Source organism: Ambystoma mexicanum, chromosome 7q (genome assembly GCF_040938575.1).
Source record: "Ambystoma mexicanum isolate Mex_15411 chromosome 7q, UKY_AmexF1_1, whole genome shotgun sequence".
NCBI lineage: Eukaryota > Metazoa > Chordata > Amphibia > Caudata > Ambystomatidae > Ambystoma > Ambystoma mexicanum.
In genome coordinates this window covers 833650307-833670694 of record NC_090941.1, presented here as the reverse complement: position 1 = coordinate 833670694, position 20388 = coordinate 833650307, and the positions used below count along the sequence as shown (strand labels likewise).

The window sequence follows — 20388 nt, the reverse complement described above, 5'->3', positions numbered from 1 at the left end:
CTCCTGCCCCACCCAACAGGAAAAGTAGTCCCAAACAGAAGAGGATCAGGGGCTCAACTGGCAGGTAAGTAAGCAGCATGGTCTGCTGCAGGTAAGTCCACCCAAGCATTATGAGCCCGGCGCTTCCAGCGCTGGGACTGGGCATCTTTATGAGCCTGGTGCCACTGGCGCCAGGACAGGGTCCAAAAGGTCCCAATTGGGACTGGCTGGCACTCGGGACCGGGGTTATGGGTCTGCTTCCAAGGGAGTTGGGCAAGTCCTGATCTTTTGGAAGATCATGACAGAGCCTTCCATTCCTTCGGGAATCCCGGGTAGGCGCACGTTATTGCGTCTGGAGCGCCCTTCAGCATCCTCTGCCCTCTCTTCTAGGAACCTGTTGCGCTTCTCGAGTTCTTGGACTCTGCCTTGTATGTCTTTGAGGGCCTCGGTTGACTCCTTCTGCGCTGCCTCTGTGGTGGACACTTGGCCTGTAAGGTTGCGTAAAATTTGGCGCAGCAGCATCACATCTGCTTTTACTTCTCCGATTTTGGTGTCTATGAAGGAGAGCAGCCAGTTGATGGCCTCTAAGATCTGATTGTACTTATCCTTCTCCTCAGGTGTAGTGGATCTTGGGCTGGGCTCCTTGGGCTGTTGTTCCAGATCTTTGGGCTTGCCTGCAGTGAATGACTCCATAATGGTGTTTTTAACTTTGCCTTTGGTGTTCGGCATGATAGCACGTTGAGAGCCGGGGCGCCCACAGGGTGGAGCAATGCCGCCCACTGCCTGGGGTGCGGTTGAGGATATAGTCTCTGAGCACCAGTCCCAGGTGACTGCCCAGGAAGGATTCTTATGTGTGCCAAGGAGTTGACACTGGGCTAAAGTGGGGCCTGAGGTATGGAGCAATTGGTAAGTGGAGGCTGTTGTAGAATAACGTGCCGCTGAATAGCGTGGTGTCTATTCACATTTGTATTGCTGCCCCTCTCGGGGGTTAGGATTCTGCATGTGTTTGGGCTGGGCCCTGGGCTATGTTGAGAGGTCCCAACCTTCTCAGAGATGTCCTGTAGCTCCTATACGATGGAGGTTGAGCGTTTGAGCCACCCAGTGGCCTGAGGTCTGAGTGCCGCCTGGCTTGTGCTCGGTGCCGCAGGCACCAGCTGCTGATTCTGGGGTTCGCCGGCTATTGTGTGAGCCTCGTGACGGGGCTCGACCAGCCCGCGGGCCGCCGCGTCCTCGTCCAATCAGCCCGCGGGCTGCTTCGTCCCCACCGCAGCCAGTTAGTGAAACGCAGCGGACCGAACGTTGCTCCGAAGGCGTGCGCTGCTGCAGGCTGCGACTGAAGTGCTGGGTATTTTCACTCGGGTCCTCCGGGAATGCGGCAGGACCTCCCTGCTGGGTTCGGGTGGGCCGTCCAGGGGGGCCCGTGTTAGTCGGGACCTCCGGCTCCCTCACCTCAAAACGGCCCTGCGATGACCGTGGGCACCAGTCACCGTGAAGTTCCAGGTGGTGGGGAGATGATGATGTTGGGGTGTCGGGGGTAGGATCGCGGGCGCCGCCGGCAGCACTCGCTTGAATTTGCAGCCGCCGTTCTGCTCCGCGCACATCCCCTCCCGCTCCCAAAGCTCAGAGCGGAGTCCCGGCCACCATCTTTGGTCCCGGGGGGGCCCAGCTCCGCAGGTCGCGTTCTCTGGGTGCCGGCTCCATTTATCTCGAAAAATGTCATGTAGAGGTGCAGCTTCGGTTGCTGCTTCTGGGCAAATGATTATTTATGTTTTCAGATGGATCTGGCCATGTTTGTAAGGATCGGTAACAGGATCAGGACAGGAGCGCTGGAGAGACAAGTCTTTAGTCCATGGACCCAAGCCACGCCCCACAAGAATGGTATCACTATATGCTCAGGTGAGAGCATGAGAACATTCCTTTAGCCTTTAGTTTGTTTGCCATGCCCTCAAGAATGGCAGCCAAGCAATTCATTTGGTGGCTATTTTGCAAATGATCACATTAACAGTTTTGTTCAAATGAAAACATATGGGAATGGTGCTGTGTCTGAAACAGTTAATAAAACATTACATAATCCCCACAGTTTCATATCAATGGTGAGAAGCAGATGAATAAGTATTCTATGACCTCTGCCCCTCTGCCAGCCCAATAAGTCACAGATGAGAAACGTTACTCACTGAGGCAACCGTTCCACCCGTATCCTAGGGAGGTGCAACAAGACATACAGACAATTTAAGCTGAACATGGCAAAAGCAGACTAACGTTTTCAGTACAAGCGCATGCATTAGACAAGAGGCACATATGCACTCCACATGAAGAGCACCTACAATAGGTAATATATGCATTCATAAATGAAGAATATTAACATAGCATACACAGAAATTAAGAAATGTAACATAACCAATGTATAGGTTGAATACAACATGGATGATACGCATAGACACACAGTGTAGTTAAGCAGCCATTTTCTTAAAAAATGGAAGCCCCAGCATGATTTTAAATAAACGAAGGTCTCAAGATTTTGAGAGCACTCGAAATGCTGAATCCACAGAAATACAAATTCGTGCAGAGCTCAGGCGGTAGCTGACAATTAGTGCCAAGGTTAGAATGAAATCGGGAGGATAGGCACGGCGGAACGAAGGCACGAGATAGCAGTTGCCAAGACACTGGCAGGATACGCCCAGATTAAAGTTTCATAAGAATACAACCAGTCGTTGTTAGCCAGGCGCAGTAAAACAGAAAACCAAAACACATTAAGCGCTTTGAAACACATTGTGTATAGGCGCTATATAAATAAACAATCATGTCATATCATATCAAAAGACTCCATGAAGGAAAGCTCGAAAGTGTCCCTGAGAACACATGACACACGTTAATAAGAGTTAAAATCTCAATGAATAAGATGTAATTCCATTTCATACACTGTCATTGCATGTGACCCATAATTGGAGAACACTGTATATTCATTAGAAGCCCACAGAGAGAATACACCTACAGTGCTCCTTGCACGCGCTCGTACACACGAGACGCCACACAAGGCCAAGTACAAAGAGATTGCATGGTCTCATGGCCTGAGAATGACCGATGGCAACTTCTTTAATCAGTGGTGGCTGGTGATTTTTTAAAATCGTGGTGCGTACTTATTTCCCACGAAAGAATGTGAGTGGCTGAGCATTGCAAGGAAGCCCAAACAAGTTAGACAGGTCTGGGCTGTTCTCCCCACAGAGATTTTATTTTAGATATTGGTTTAAAATTGTATGATTTCACAGCATATGTTTTGCAAAATAATGGGTAAAACACTTTACAACCATTTATGTAGAGTAAAAGTAGAAAAAATTCAAACAAATGCTAGGTCACCAAAAGTACATAAGAGCATTTGACAACATTTTCATTCTGCCTCGGCCCGCAATATAGTCCAGCACTGGCACTGTAAAGCATAGCTTCATTTTTACTGTGCCCACAATATATGAATTCACTGCCACTGTAAAAAAAAGATACTGGTGCCCACGCTATATGTTATTATTGCCACTGTAAAAGCCCTTCCTGTAACTGTTGTCCACACTATCTGCAACCATTAACAATATAAAAGGCTTCTAGATACTGGTATCTACACTATATGTAATCATTGCTACTGTACAACATTTCTGTGGTGCTGGTATGCACAAGTTTGGGACAGCAAGTGTAAAGAAAAGGAAGGCGAGGAGATGGCACCTGTCTGGTTTATCCATTCTGTCACGAGGGTAAAGCAGAGACAAATGGGAGCAATTAATTCATTCAATTCAATGCTTAATGTCAGGTGCCTAAAGAACCATATACGAATGTCTTTGGCGACATGACATAAAAAACATAATTAAGAAATTGTTTCAAAGGTGTGGCCTATGGCAGTGTGGGAGTGGCCTAACCTAACAAATATTCCCATGTCTTAGATTGACCGATTTTTAAAAGAAACTTCGTTTACAGAGCATAACATATCAGCAAAGTATCAAGATGGTCATCTGTTTACATAGCATACTTTTTTTTCCATTACCCAATAGCACATTTGTACAAGCAGAACCTCTTGCAGAACACCACAAATCTAGAGTCCTATTAAACCCTCCTCCTACCACTGCCCTCTTCTTTCTGTCACATGGAACGTAAGAGCTCATATTTGCCCAAGATCACAAAGATACACTGCAATGCACTTGCTCTCCACCACTACTTCCTCCTTATTTACAATTGCCTGGTGCCTCTAAAATGCAAAGAGTAGTCAGCCGGTACCTTTCAAAAAGCCCATCTAGTCTTTGCAACACATTCAAAGGATGCTTTTGCTTTTGTCACCACAAGTGGGGCGGTTATGCCCAGACGTGAGTCCTGAGCCTGCTGGGCCTAGAGACCATGCTACTCCTTATTAATGACATCCAATGAGGCCAGAACATGTCTGGGGATGCCTGTGGTCTCGTGCAGAAGGGATGTGACTTAGCAGTTCAGGCTGGACTGCTCCTTTGGGGTGGGACCAAGTCTGATTTGCTTATGGCCTTTCACCTTCTGTAGAGGCTTGGCAGGCTAGAAAAATGATGATCTGGAGGGTTACCCAGAGCTGTGCCCATGGTTAAGATTAATTCTAAACCTTCCAGCCATCACCTTTTGGTTTTGCTACAAACTAAGGCAGCATGTGCAGTGTCGGAACAGATATCCCATAACCCGTCCTTTTGCTGCACGTCTAGATCCCTGAAAGTAAGGGTAAGTTTGCAAAGAAACATCAGTAAGCAGAGGTCTTTGGGCAAGATCTTTGCATATGAGAATTATATGCACATTACACTAACAACGTGAAAGGCATGCATATAAGGCATTGGTATTTAAAAACAGAGATAAATAGGGCCAGATTTGCAAAATACTTTTTCAATGGGGACATCCCATTGAAAAACGCTTTGTAAATCAGGCCCATAGTGTTTGTAATGGGCTTTGCTGGGATAAGCACTGGATTTGCTTTGTGATATTCCCCATCTAAAGTTGGGGAGAGATCAGCAGTCTGAATTCGAAGGAACCTTTGCAGATGCTGAACAAGGCTCATTTGAAGCCCTGCATAGTTTATTTGTACCTGGTAGCTCATTTGCAAACTTTAATGCTCTGTCTTGGACAGCACTGTGCCAAGAAATCTATGGTTGTTCATGCCATATACAAACTCCATTCATATAAATATGGAATTCCCCAATCTCACATACTTTGGAGAATTTAGAAACAGGTTAAGCTACGTGTTGTATGGAAATAGTCAATTTTTGTTTAAAACATGTTTTATGTAGTTACATTAATAACATTTGAATACATCTCATCATATGTAAAAGTACATTACATATCATCTATATATCACATTACACAATTGGTTCATGCTTCGATTCTGCTATTATCGTGCAAATTTCATTCCAAAATCTAGAGAAATAGAATATACATCCCTCGTGATTCCCAGACATGAATATGTCCCAGAGCTCGTTGGGAGTTTACTATCATCTGAAGTCCATAGGCCATGGTCGCCTTCCGCCAGAGGGCCACCGTTGCACTACAATCAAAAAAGAGATGTTGCACAGATTCTATGACCGGTTTGCCAGAAAACCGGCAGAGTCTAAGGTTCCTTTCAAGTTTATGCCAGCGGCCCATGGTCTCAACAGTCCATTTAAAGTAATATATCGATCAAATATTTAGCAGTGGTAGTATAGCTGAGTGGCAAGCAAGACGACGCAACAGCAACACAGGTTCGAATCCCGGGACCTCTTCGGTATTAAGCGTGTTATAAAAAAATAATTATAAAAAAACACAATTATAATCAGAGAGATGATCCAAACTGGGACACATCTTGTTTTGCATCACCTCAACCTACACTTCAAATGCATGCATTTTTCTGTCTGCACTCTGTTAACACAACAATCTTCTGTACACCTTCTCAGCTTTTCATAGCGAACGTTGTTCACTAGATAAACTTGCAACCTAAACCCCTGTTCAGAATAAGTTAGATACATACATTGCCCTTAATAGCTGACTGACCAGAAAAGCAATGTGTTTCCAAATCACGGAGCACATCAAGCAATCTGTCCTAGTGGCCTTAACAACCTTCCTTCCAGCTCACTCTTAATCACAGCGCCATTGCCATTCATTAAGTGAACATTCACCTCCTGCACACTGTGAAAAATCTGAAGGTATCTCCCTAGATAGTCCCCAGGGATCTGTCATCCAGGTGTCCAGGACACGGCCATCGCTACTGAATCCAGTTCCTGGGGGTGGACCAGTGAGGGAGGATCACCTGGATGGGGGGGTGTCCTTTGGGGGTGGGATACCGACGTGTGAGATGCTTTATCCCCCCTTCTTTTTACCCCTCTTCCCCATCCTATCACGTAGGATATTCCAAAACACTGCCCCCCTCTTTTCTGACACAAACACTTTCGTACACCACGAAAGACAACAGACTAACACCGCAGCTGTTTACCTGACATGTCCCAATGCAAAGGTCAGGCAAAGTCAGGCAATTGACCAGATTCACAAACACCTGACGGTCCTTTTCCTTCCCCACAGGGATAAAAGGTGGAGCATGAGAGCACATGACGAGCAAGGCAGACCGCATGACGTGAGAGCTAACCCAGCGTGGCAGCTCAAGAGGAGGCGAAGGACGGCACATACCGAGAGGGTGACAAGGAGAGAAGCGACCTTACCCTTTCCAATCAAGGCCCGTGAAACCGGAGCATAAGACCGCAAACAAACGCCACCGTATGTTGCAGCAGGTGTCAGCGGTAAGCGAGACCCTCCTCCGCTGATTACCAAGCTGGGGAGAGACGCTAGTCTCGGAGGTTCCAACCTGGACTCCAAAGAGAAAGAAAGCCGAGCGGTCCATCACAGCCGGTGAGTCGAGTAGAGAGTCGATAAGAAACCGAACTGTGTTAAACGAAAAATAGCAAACGGCTAATTTGAATTTTGAAAGGTTTAAAGACACAATTGATGAACGAGGCATTGGGCACCACGTGGGTGCTCACGCGGGAATCTCTGAGCAATTACCCGATGGTAGAGACTACCGTAACCAGAAGGCCTTGGGAAGAGGTGAAGAGAGGTCAAAGTGGTCATACAGTGGTCTTGCAAAATCCTCTGTACCGTTGAGTCTTTGACTGACAGATGATTGGGAAAGCTAAGGGAAATGAATCCCGCATGGTGAAATTAATACATGAACGATGCATTGCAAAGGTTGGCAAGAGTGAACCTGGCAGAGGGATGCTAACAAGAAGGGACGAAGTCTGAAGTCCCATGAACAGTGTGTTGACAGGAATTAACCCAACGGAAGAATGTCCACAGTGAATTGATTGAGAAGACATTAAGGTTTGTGAGTGCAAGAAGAATTGTAAGACCGTGGGAAGTGGATTGTCCCCCTTGGCATTAGCATTCGAGCCCAGCAGAGGGAGATCCAGGGGGTGAAAAGTCATCACGGCAACGTTCATTTGGAGAGGAACTTTTTGTTTGTTTGTTTTACTGAATGCATTAGGCCCTTGAAGGCAAGAGACTTTTATTGAAAAGAGACTTAACCATCGAACAACCTGATAGCTGGTATGAACTGCCGACTGTTGCTGGCAAGGCTCAAGTTAAGTGCTGTGTTCAGAAGATCCACCTTGTCCCATGCTCAAAACGTGGAGAAGGGAGACCCCTGGCAATGACATCCTGACTTATTATTTGTGAACACTTTTTTTCTTTATTGAAAACCCTATTCCCACACTCTTTCTGTAATTAGTTGTAAGGATTTGGCAACAGTTTCTTTTAGTATAGGCCATTTACTTTGACAAGACGCCACAAGGACTGCCTTATTTTTCATTTGATGGTCGAAGCTTGCTCCCATCTTAGATTTAGGTTTATATTAAGCGTTTTCCACCCTGCATTTACAGTTTAATAAACACCCTTGAACTGTGATCGCTTGTGTCTGTCTTTGCTGTTGCCACCATGAGTTCCTTACAACACACAGACATATGCGCAAACGCTTAAACATACATGATACTAACACAAACATGCTTGCAGACGCCAACCTGCTTTTCTCTCAGAGACACACACATTGCCCATTTTCTTTATTAACCGTTAGCTCGGCCAGGTCAGATGCTCTGCTGCTTTACCTCCAGCATCCCGCACAGAGTGCCACCAAACCAGGGGCCAGGAAGTTCAGAGCCCAGGATTTGATGCATTGCGGTTTTCAGGGGCTCCGATGTGTCAACGCTCCGATCATTTCTATTCAGCAGAATGTAAGGAGGTTGTGCAGGAGCACCCCCTGCAATTACCCATCCAGCAAGCACAATGGTCCATGCCTGGCTGGGAGGGCCGTATGCCCGCTAGCCACCATTTGGCATGCGCTAATTCTCTGGATTCCTGTATGGGGAGTGCTTGTGTTGCTGTGCGCAGCTCTCTCTCTTCTTTTGGCAGCTGCTCCATAATGGGCAGATGGCTGGCAGTTCACCGCACAGCCGCCCATTATGGAAGAGCTACCCCTGTCTTTAATTGAATAAAGAACAGTCCAAGGGCCTCTCTACCCCTATCATCTGTCTAGCTCATATCCTGATGACCTGTCAAGTGGCCATGGTAGGAAAGCAATGTGCCAACCTATCAAAATCCTTGAGAATTGCCTCCCGTCAAGTAGAATGCCAATCAAGCCCTTGTTGTGAAGATGATGTAGTTTAACCTTTATCAATATATACGGGTGGTTCCAGGTGGAGCCATCCGATATGTGTAACCCAATGAAAATCTTTAACACCTATAAAAGCCATATGTAGCAAGCGCACTAACCTATCCCCAGTTCTTGTAAGCATTTGTAAACTGAGATCATGTAAAGATGTCACTCACGACACATCTGTAGTATTTAGGCTGTTGGTTTTGATAGCTTGGGAGTCACAAGATGTGAATGCTTGTATGCTGTACCTGCTTTATTTGGATGATAATGAAGCTGAGTTTTGCTGCACACTTTGTCTACTTCTTCATTTGCATCTGGTTTGGATTGACTCCAGTTCCTCTGGGACCATCTCAACATCAATATGAATAAGTGTATCCATGAAATGTAGTAGAAAGTAAAAGTCATAAAAACATGACAACTAGCCGTGACCGAGATGCACATGCTGTGAGAATTCCATTTTAAACTCGATCTTTCCAAAACATTTGCAAACATTACTGTAGTAAAACTAAAATCATAGTTCATAATCGTAAGCAAGGCTCAAAGGTCACACTGTACTGTAAACCTATACCGATTGGCAAATATTATATAAGCATATCTCTTTTGACTGGATACATAAAACAATGAATAGATAAATGTAGTAATGTGTTTAAATGCTGACGGAACATCACAGACTCGATGTGCAACTTATTTAACCACTGCAGCATAAGCATAGCAGAACTGCTGACTAAATTCTAGCATGATATCACATAGCTGTACAATACCACTTTCTCTATTACCCACTAATACCACCCCCTTCTTGATGAGGATTTAATATTTATAACACGCATACCCCTCAAGGTCCGGGCAAAAACTGCATTTAGGCGCAGATGTTACTTAAGAACCAATCATGGACTTCACTGGGCTATAGCCTCAGTGCTTGAAATAGTTGGTAAAAACAAATTACATAAAAAGCTATGTTTTAGTTGCTTTCTATAGATAGAAAGAGACTCAGTCAGTCAAAGGTCCATTGGCTGAGAGTTCCAGGAGCGAAGACCGAAGGAGGAAAAACGCCGGTCACCCAATGTTGTTGTTTTAACAAAGGGGACCGCCAAAAGGCTCTGCTGCATGGATTGAAGTGATCGAGTGGGGTGATGCATTTGAAATTTTGCTGTCAAGTATGCTGCCTCTTGCAGAACCAAGTACCAAAAGACTGCCAAATGGCAAATGTGCTATACAAGACACAGTTCTGCATTACATTGCATGAAACGAGATAAACATACCTGTCTTGTCATTTGCCAGACACAATCAATAAACTGTAGAAAAATAGGTGATCTGTCTGCATCTGCGTGGTTTTTATCTCCATGTCCGATTCGCTAAAAATGTAAGCAAAACATAAAATCCATCAAATGCATGTTGTGAATCAGATAAATTGGCTTGTGCCACCAACCTCTAGAATTTGCATATAATACAACATCAGGGACAGCAATTTTTGTAAGCTAGCTTACAGTTCATAAGAGCCTGGAACTGCTAGTTTTGACTGTCCTGGCCAACTGCAACGTACAAACATAACTATGTGACAACATTAATGTTATGTGAATAAAGGATCTTAGGACACACACAAGACATTAAATGTGACATGGTAAGAAACCTGACCCTGTGGAGAGGGGATGGGGACCGCCGTCAACCTGGGGCGGGATGCAAGCCAGGTTACTTGTCAGAGCCAGTCCGGCGTCAGATGCGGAATGAGGGTTTTGGGAGAGCCAAAGTCTTCTGTCTCTACTACATGTGCCTGGTTAAAAGAACAAAGTACCACTTTTTCTTACCCCACACCTGCAGTGCAAATGCTGGTCAGTGTTCTTTCTTTTGCCCCGCAGGACCACGATTACCAGGAGTCCTTGCAGCAAAAAAAAACGATGTGACGACCCACAAGAGAGAGAAGCTGCGATGGACGGAGAGGTAGCGGAGCGTTGTGGGAGACAAACCGGCAATCCAGAGGCTCCACACAACCTATAAACAAACTTTATAAATGACTTTGATTATAGCGTGCTGGGATCACTGAACGCTGGTAGGCAGTGTTCCAAAAGGCGGCTGGGCTTTTAAGCTGTTTCCTGTTTTCATGGTTTCTGATGTCTGACCACGGACCCTGGGGAAGAGGAAAACAGCTATTTTCCGTGAAACCCGCCTTGGCGGACAGCCAAGGGAAGAGGAAGGGGGAGAATAAACAAGGTAAAGGCAGTGTGGGTCAGATGGAGGAAGGAATGTGCAGCAGAGCATGTAAGAGGATTGCAGAAATCATAAGCAAGGTGAGGTATTCGTTTGTGAGAGAAAGTGGTACTTGAGTGTGAGCGTGCGTGTAAGGTGAGTGACATTAAGTGAGAGTAGGTGTGTGAGTGAGTTTGGTTGAAGTGAACAGGAGAGTGAGAGGAAGGTGACTGTGGGAGAAGGTGTGGGTAGAGTGTAGGAGGAGGAGAGTGTAGAACAGTGAGAGAGGGGAGTAGTAGAAGGGAAGAGTAGTAGAGTGGTATGAGGGGAGAGTGGTGGGATAGTAGTAGCAAGGGGTCAAAGGAGAGAGTGGTGGAGAGTATAAGTAGACGTCACATTAGAGGGACAGAGAAAGAGGACAAGAAAGAGTAGGGAAGAGGGAAGTAGTAAGGGAAAGAAAGGACACAACATCAGGGCAAGGAGTACAAGGGTGTGCAAGGAAGAAGATCGGATGAGACCTGGATGGTTGAATGGCATTTATCATTGTTAAAAATCTTATTGAGGGACCGCAGGTTGGGATACACTTAAAACAGCCCATAGGGTGTAAGATAAATAAGGCAATTACCTTTAGGCCCCCACCAATTGCCAGTCAGATTTTAGACAGACAGGGTCACCCATGTCTAGTGATCATCCTGGGGTTTAGGGACACCTGGGTTAGGCAGGGCCAAGCCCAAGGGAGACGAGCAATGGACTGGCCTTAGTGAGCCCCTTCCCAAGAATTGTAATACACATTCTTGAACCGTCTTCAAGAGTTGGTTTGTTCCCGAAGCCATCTGCGACATAAAGCAACAGAGGTCAAATATAATGGACACAATGTTATAGTTTGTACCTAATGTAGAGGCTTGTGTTGGGCACACTATGTTACCGAGTGAGTTGACATTTGTACAGCACCTGCTACCATAACAGTGGTCTCTCTGTGCTACATGCATGATTGGATGGTGGGATGTCCAGACTGGAGTGTGTAGTAGAAGGAAAGGGGTGGGAAAATGTAGAAGCTGAGGCAAGTACTACAGAAAGAGCAGTACACTGGGAGATGGTGTGATGATATACACATGGGTACATGAAGGCTACAATTGGTCTTGAAGGAAGGTAGTATGCAGAGTTAGCTAGGCATAAGTTAGTGTTAACATATGCGAGATAGGTTAAACATGTAACATCTGATATTAAAAGTCCAGAAGAAAGAGATGTTGAGCCCTTTACTCGGGGGGCAAAGCTTTTCCCGAAGCTGAATCCAGGACTGCGCCAATGAATTGAAGTTTCTGTGAAGGTGTCAAGTGGGACTTCTTGAAGTTTAGGGAGAAGCCCAGCTTGTTGAGGTAGTGACAGGTGTGACTGGGATGATTCAGAGAGACAGCCCTGATCAACCAGTCGTCTAGGAAGGGGTAGATGTGAATCCCTTCCCTCCTTAGACTTGCTGCCACCACTGCCATAAGCTTGGTGAAGACCCATGGGGCTGAGGTGAGCCCGAATGGCAGAATCCGAAACTGATAATGAGAACCGCCAACTGCATCAGGTACTTTCTGTGCTTCTGAAAGGAAGTATGCTGAAGGTCCAATGACACCAACTAATCCTGTAGTCGAAGGGCCTGAAGGCTCTGCAAAAGAGTTACCATCTTGAACTTGTCCTTCCTGAGGAACTTGTTCAAGCATCTCACATCCAAGATGGGTCACACTCCTCCGTCCTTCTTGGATATCATGAAGTAGGGAGAGTGCCATCCCTGGTTACTCTCTGCAGCAGGTACCAATTCTATTGTACCTTTCTCCAACAGGATGAGAATCTCCTGTTGGAGGAGCGCATCTGGACTCAAGGTTGATCTGGATTTTGGGGTGCAAGCGGCAGGTCTCTGTAGAAATGGAAGACAGTAACCGTCTGCTACGGTTTGTAGCACCCATGTGTCCGAAGTAATGCTTCGCCAAACCAGGAGATGATATGACAGTCTACCTCCTACCACAGACTTGTGGGCGAGGGAGTCATTTTGCTCTACCACCTGAAGCCGAGGTTAACTCTGAGTGTTAAACGAGGATTTCTTCCTCCTGTACCTCCACGAGAGGCTCTTCTTTGGCCCCTTTGTGAGAATGTACCTCTTCCTCTAGAGACGACGGAATAAAAACAAAAAGGACGTACTCTCCATCCTGGATTTGAAAGTGGAGGCTGTCTGATTGCAGCCCGTAATCAGGTTGCTGCAGCTCGAGACAATTGCAGTTTTTCCAGGCTACTATGAGCCTTCTCACCAAACAGGGAAGTCCTGTCAAATGGCATGTCAGGCAAACGTGCCTGGATGTCTGCAGAAAATCCAGATTTTCTTAGCCAAGCCATGCACCTAAGCACTGTACTGGCGGCCATGAGCCTGCTTACTAAATCCACCGTATCCAGGCTGGAATGCAAAGACTGCCTCATGGCATCTTTTCCATCCTGTATTAGGCTTAAGAAACATTCGCTTTCTTCTGCTTCCGGAATGTGTTCTGCTGTAAGAGCAGCTACATTCCAAAGGGTGTGAGTGTAGTTTGCTAAGGCACTGGTAGCATTAGCTGATTTGAATGCCATGATCCCTGCACTAAATACTCTTTTTCCTAAAGAGTCAATTCTTCCATCATCATTATCTGCCGGAGAAGAAGGGTAAGCAGCAGCTTTTGAAGAAACTATTGCTGCTTGAACAACCAGGCTCTCTGGTGAGGGGTCCTGTTAAAAAAAAGGAGGGTCCAAAAAGCAGTTCTGTATTTCTTTGTTAAGAATTTGTTAACTGGTGGAACAGAATCTGGTTCTAGCCAGTTTTCCATAACCCTTACACTTAAGGCTGCATAAATTGGTAACACGGCCTCCCCAACTGGACCACTATCTAAAATATCAGTAAGGTCATCGGTCACCATAGCAGCTGCAGATTTGGACCATCGCAGATACTCAGCCACTTTACAATTAAGAATTACAACTCTGTATGAGGGATCAGCCTGACCAGCCATTTGTGAGTTACCAAACGGTCTATGGTGATGTTTCCCAGCTACTTTAGAGTTTCAACAAGATTTCAACAAGATTTTGCATCTTGGATTCTTCAGAGATCAACTCTGCTGGAACATTTGGTGTCCCATATTTGTACCCAAAAGAGGGCTGATCTTCCTCTTCATCTTCCTCAAAGATTGATCCCATTTGCATGAAGAAATCAGGTCATGGAATGGGTTTAAAGGATAGTTACGGGACTTTTTTTTATTGTCCCTACGGTTCGGCCATGTGTTTTTAAGCATAAATCGGTAGATCGTAGAAAACTTTCCTATGGACCTTACCCGACTTTTCGTCCATTAACGCACTCGAAATCAGCCGCCATTTTCTGATAATCCTATCATTTCCCCCCATCGACCTGGCTCACCTGCTTTTGCGGCACTAAATCAAATCCCCCGCCCCTGAAACAGACTTTATCAAAACATTCATATTCCCCGCCTCTATCCGTGACGTGACTGTGCTGGGTAGGCAAACGCGCCCAGGCGTCTTCTACGCGACTCCACACAGAACCCGGAAACCAACACAGATCAGCTCACAACACAGCGCGCCACAATTCGGAATATGAAAGTGTACTTTTAAATCAAACCGCAAGATTGTAAATTTGGTAAAGTACATTTATTTGACATCAAATGTTTAGAGAATATTCAGCGATTTGCATTTTTATTTGCTCACGTTCCAAAAAGTTCGTTTTGAGGCACGCGATGTTCCTTTGCTGTACACAGGGTCTTAGATCATCTCACAATACAGCGCCACAATTCGGAATATGAAACTGTGGTTTAAAAGCAAACGGCAAGATTGTCCATTTGGCAAAGTACATTTATTGGACATCAAATGTTTAGAGAATATTCTGCGATTTGCATTTTTCTTTGCTCTCGATCCAAAATAGTTCGTCTTGAGGCAAGCGATGTTCGTGTGCAGTACACAGGGTGTTGGTTTACGATAAAATAAGCTCTTCGGTCGCACTGATAATCGCATGGCTGTTCCAACAACGAGGCACTAGGCCACCACAACGGTCTGTATGTTGCATCTAGCCGTTAGTACCGCGTAAGGGCATACTTGTACTTGGCGATCGTCCCATAAAATGGTCAGGGTGCTAACGTTGTTCACGCGGAGAAGCAACTGGCGGTTATAAAACCCATCCGCCGGTGTCTGGTACTTGTGACACGGACAATAATGAAGGATGTACCTGTTTTAAAAACATAAAAAATGAAATTAGTCTCACCATCAGATCTTCATTAAAATTATTCATTTTATATATTAGGTCGGGAAATTATTTCATAGCTAGGACAGTGCAACTGGGTACTATACGTCAAGGGGGGGCTGTAGGATACTGAGACAGTCCCCCAGTGCAGGGGTTGACAGGGAGGCAGTGCAGGTGGAGAGTGGAAGGGCCCAGGACCGAGGTCGCAGACAGTGGACCAATTGTAGCAGGGGAGAGGGAGAGAGAAAGCAGAAGCAAAGAGGAAGGTTTTGAGGTGCTTCCGTAAAAGGAGATGGTTCTCCTCAAGATAGTGCGCGGTACAAAACAATATGCCACATAAAACGAACAAGTACAACTTAACCCGTCTTTAAAGCTACTGTATAGTAATTAAATTGCGGTATAAACTCATCTAAAGAGTTACTTACATTATATTTGCATTTTCCATTGTGTCTGTGCGAAGGGCAGCCCCGAAATACCACTCCTTCTATGCCGCCGTTATTTCTTCTAATGAACGAACATTAAATGGCTATCGTTTCTGAAATTGTATTCATTATCGTTTCTTACGTTATTGCACCACACCCCCAAAAAGAAGTCTTTCGGGATGGTCCCGGCCTGTCAAGGTCAAATAACAATAGAACCTTATACTGAGTCGTGGGCCATTCCGGCACCCGAGCAAAAAATCAAAGCAGCTGACCTTCACTTTGAACGAGCACACATACCTAGTTAGCTACATTCAGTGTAAGGCCATCTCACAGGATTTGAAATTTACACTCCTTCTTTGCATTTTGTCTGCGTGCTTTGCAGCCCCAGAGAACCATAAATACGGAGACATTCTATATTTTTTGAAAAATGATTTATATTACTGTTTGGTTTAATTTAATGCGCAAATGAACAAGGTTGGATAGACACATTGCATGTACACTGAGCAATCACTTTTATTTACACAATACATAGCTACACATATTCAATGGGCCTGCGACATGAGGAGACTCGAGAGCAAAGTCACAGGTGACACTCGGGTGGTTCGCACTACTGCACGGTGAAGGGAGGGGCAAGGGTGGAGAGACACATTGCATGTACACTGAGCAATCACTTTTATTTACACAATACATAGCTACACATATTCAATGGGCCTGCGACATGAGGAGACTCAAGAGAACAGACAATCAAATTACAATCATTTAAACCGTGATGTGTATTTCTCAATGAGCTCTTCTTTAGGTGGACATGGAACAGAGGCAATGTTGGGTGGCAATGCAGTTGTCCCCTGCACAGGTTCGTTCACAACTCCATTTATGTGCCTATCTAGGACGTCAACAATAAGTCTCTCAATAAACTCGTATTGCATATCCTCAAACACTGGTTTGATCACCCATTGTTTACTTCTTTTAGTGAAGGCCTTATTGTAGCGAAGCGTCCCTAAAGTTCCGGTCGTCCTACTTTGTTGACGGCCAACATTATAGTTATGTGCCAAGACCGCTAGAAGAGTCCGATTTATCATGCCCTCCATGCCGAAATGCAATCGTTTTGGCCTGTACTTTAGGCACATATTGTGGAACACTTCCAAATCTCCTGTGTGGCAGAATTCCGTGAGTCCCCTCAAATCTCTTGTGATAGTTTTATCAAATACAATCTTTTCAATGGCTTTGTGAGTGGGTGATGAAGGAATCAACCACTTCTTCCGTGCCTCCTCTGTGGACAAATGGCCATGTTCACAATTGTGGAAATGTTGGTTTGTGGTCCAGCGGTGAACGTTGCTACAGTGTAACATTACTGACCGCCATTTTTCCAGTAGAATTTCCAACGACCCTCCACATGTTTTTGAGCTCCACCAAAGACGGTTGCTGATTGACTTGGACCACTGTGAAATACCTTGCATATCTTTTTTTTTACCTGCAGCCGACATTTTTTTATTGATTGTTTTTGCAAGATGCCAAACGTCAAATTGGTGATTTATATTTTTGTACTCTTCTCTCATTGTCTTGGCAATTGAAACGTGTCTGTCCGTGGCTATCAGGTCGATCACCATTCCCCGCGATTGTAGTTCTTGCAACGATGCTACAAAGCCAACTTTCTCCATGGCCACTGAGGATGTACTTTGTGACACCTGCACGACCACCGAACTCACAATTTTCTTACTTTCCATGTCCTGAAAGTGGTAGGTGCAGTACTTGGCTGAAAATCCTGGGCTGTCGCACTGTCCATCACCGGCTAGCCTGAACCGTTTGCCCGCGAATGTACTATCAATAGACATTTTTTCCATTCTCCAAGCTTCGCTAATGGCTGGAAATAGATAATCGGTTTGGTATTTGTAGAACTGAGTTTTCGCAATGAAATGGATTCCCACAAACTGAAAGAAAGACTCTAACTTTTTAAAACTTGAACCACTAAAAAGTGCAGCCGCTGCACAAAGTAGATTGCCTGCTGGCAGTTGCCCCAGCATGGGTTGTGCAGACCATGAGAAAGGATGATATTTTGTACAGGTGGCATGTATTTTAAGGTTAGTGCCTCGAATTGCACGAGTCACATTAATCAATGGCTCCCCACATACTTCCCCACCAACCGAATGCCCACATTTCATCCGAATAATAATATCAATCAAACAACTATCGAATACAATGAATTTGGCCTCTTTCCTTATACTGTCACTCTGCATCCCAGCTGGTTCGGCCTGTAACGTTGAGGACATGTCACTCACATGAAAGGTAGAATCTCTGATATCGTCTTCCGCTATGTTCAGTGATATTGATGGTGTTTCATTGTCGTCCACTTCATTCTCTTCCATTGCAACATCTGTTCCTTCTCCGGCGATGGGTGAATAAAACAATTTCTTCAACTTTCTCGCGGTCTTAGTTTTTGCGGGTGTGGATTCTGTGAATTGATCTCCGACTGCAATCAAACTACCAGGAGGACATTCACTATCAATGGCTGGTGGTGGTATAGCTCCGTTGTCAATCACTTCATATTCTTCCCATTGGCACGATGCATCTCCAGTCTCAAGTCCCTGCCAAAAGGTTTGACAAGCAACATCTCTCGTTCGCTTCACTGTCTGTGTAGATCTAGTTCGTACACCCACTCGCAACTAGAGGACAGATTGGAAAAGGGATGTTCAGTTTAAACACACCTTACAGTATTGAACTATTAACAGTGAAAAACAACATAATATAGTGACCAGGACACCAACCTTCTTTTGCTTTCTTTTCTTTGAAACTTTCTTGCCTCGAACTTCAACATCGGGACGCTGTTGCTCCGACTCGTGTGTGCATGTCTCCACTTCCTCTTGCGCTGCAACGACTATATTTTCATGATAAGAACATCCATCACGCACTGACGCTCCATCGACTCCCTGAAACATAGAACTTTCATTAGTATGTATAATAATATTGAAAACACAAAATGTACTTGGGGACCAATACCCACGTACATCTCAATAGCAAAACACGAATGAACGCTTTGTGTAGAACATTCAAACGACAATTATTCACGCATTGTTGATCTAGTTAGATGGAACTGTGAAGATCCATACCTCGGGCTCCTCATAGACTTCCATTGATGATATTATTGAAGTTGATGCTTCAGTAACTCCCTGAAACACAGTAATTGCATTAGTATGGTTTTCTATTTTGTTAAAAAGAACATACACTTTGTGCAGGCGTCAACGGCTCATCTAAATAGACCTGCACAAATGATCAGTTGTCTAAAATAAATAATGGATATCTAAATATGATTCGATTTGCTCGATCGTTGGAAGTGTCACCACCCAGAGATCTGCATCAACTACTAGGGGTGATGTTCTTGTAGAAGAAGCTCCGTCATCTCCCTGAAACATAGTACTTGCGTTAATAAAGAAAGAAGTATAGCGGATGTAATCACGTCATATGATTTCGCTTGATCGAACTGTCAGTATCCATACCTCGAAATGCATAAGAACATCAAGGGACGATGTAAATGCGGTGCACACTTCTGCAAGCTGTTGCGCCGACCCGTAACTGCATGCTCCACCTTCTTCTTGGACTAATGCTCCATCGACTCCCTGAAACATAGGACTTTCATTAGTAATGAACACAATATTGAAAAAAGAAGACACATAGGAGGGCGACGACAGAAGGACATATCAATGGCTAAAAACGAAAGAAACATTGTGTGTAACAATCACGCTACAAGAATGCAAGATCTGATGATCGCCATCGATGGAACTGTCCGGAAACGTACCTCGAGCATCTGAGTGACATCAACGGTTGTCGTCAATGCGTTGGACTCCTCAGCATCTCCCTGAAAGACAGTACTTGCATTATTTTGGATAACAATAATTATAACTGAAAACAAAGACTAGAGGACGAGTACAAGGGTGTACCATTAGGTAAAATAATCACACGATAAATTAAAACTATTGATTTACATGCCTAAAACAAGTCAGTGGCAGAATAGCTAAGTAAGATTACCCGATAGGTGCTTGAAGTGGCTGATGACTGCAATAACGACACGGATGGAGAATCTTCCGCCTTCATATTGAGTGGATACATAAATGGGGAAATTATTGTTAGCTAATGCTACACACTACCGCAAGGCCGAGAGATAAATACGTAAACTTGACTCACCAGTGGCGGGATGTGGACGAATAGAGTGGGAATAGCGGTTGAGAGCAATTTTCGCTTCGCTCGCAGTGTGTTCTTCTTTATTAGCAATGATGTGGAGTACATGTCAGAGGTAAAGTGCCTGCTGCAGATGCGGTATCGATCACCCCTCTTGTCCGCAAAGACTTCTAGGACACTACTTTCAAGCTCAGACGGTGGATATCCGCAATATCGGACCCATTCTCTTATCTGATCTATTGTCTTAGGGAAAACATGCATTATAGTACCTTCAGATTTACTATGAGTCTTCGAAGGGCAACTGCCAATGGAACAGGCAGGCATTGTGGAAAGTTCTGAAAAGTAAAGATCAACAATTCTCTATGAATACCAATGTGTTAAAAAATTAAATGACACATAAATGGTCCAATGCAAGGTTCGTTTTGGTTCTTGGAACTATACACGTTATTCACATGCGGATAAGTATTTGAATAACTTTAAAAAAATAGAAAAATTATTTGACTAAACTCAGAACATGTGACTAGTTCCTTGCATGTACTGTCTTGAACGAAAAGAAATTGGACGCAAAATGATTATGGTACATGGCCTTACCTTGACGAACAAACAGTTAGATGCAGGGATCAGAGTAGTTTCTTGTCGTAGAACAGGAAGCAGTTCACAGGTTGCAAACTGACGAGTTTCCTCGAAGTGGTCACGGAAGTTCACAGAGACGAAGAGCAGATAACCAG

At 44.8% G+C, this 20388-nt stretch overlaps 1 protein-coding gene across 10 annotated transcripts in view; it reads right to left on the bottom strand.

The window, feature by feature from the left end:
• MTMR2 (myotubularin related protein 2) overlaps nt 1-20388 on the bottom strand; it is a 1647725-nt gene that overhangs the window by 751813 nt on the left and 875524 nt on the right. For all 10 annotated transcript variants that reach the window (XM_069639182.1, XM_069639183.1, XM_069639176.1 and 7 more), the window contains one exon: nt 9895-9987. In XM_069639182.1, the coding sequence (XP_069495283.1) occupies nt 9895-9987 (93 nt within the window). The remainder of the gene's footprint in view (nt 1-9894; nt 9988-20388) is intronic.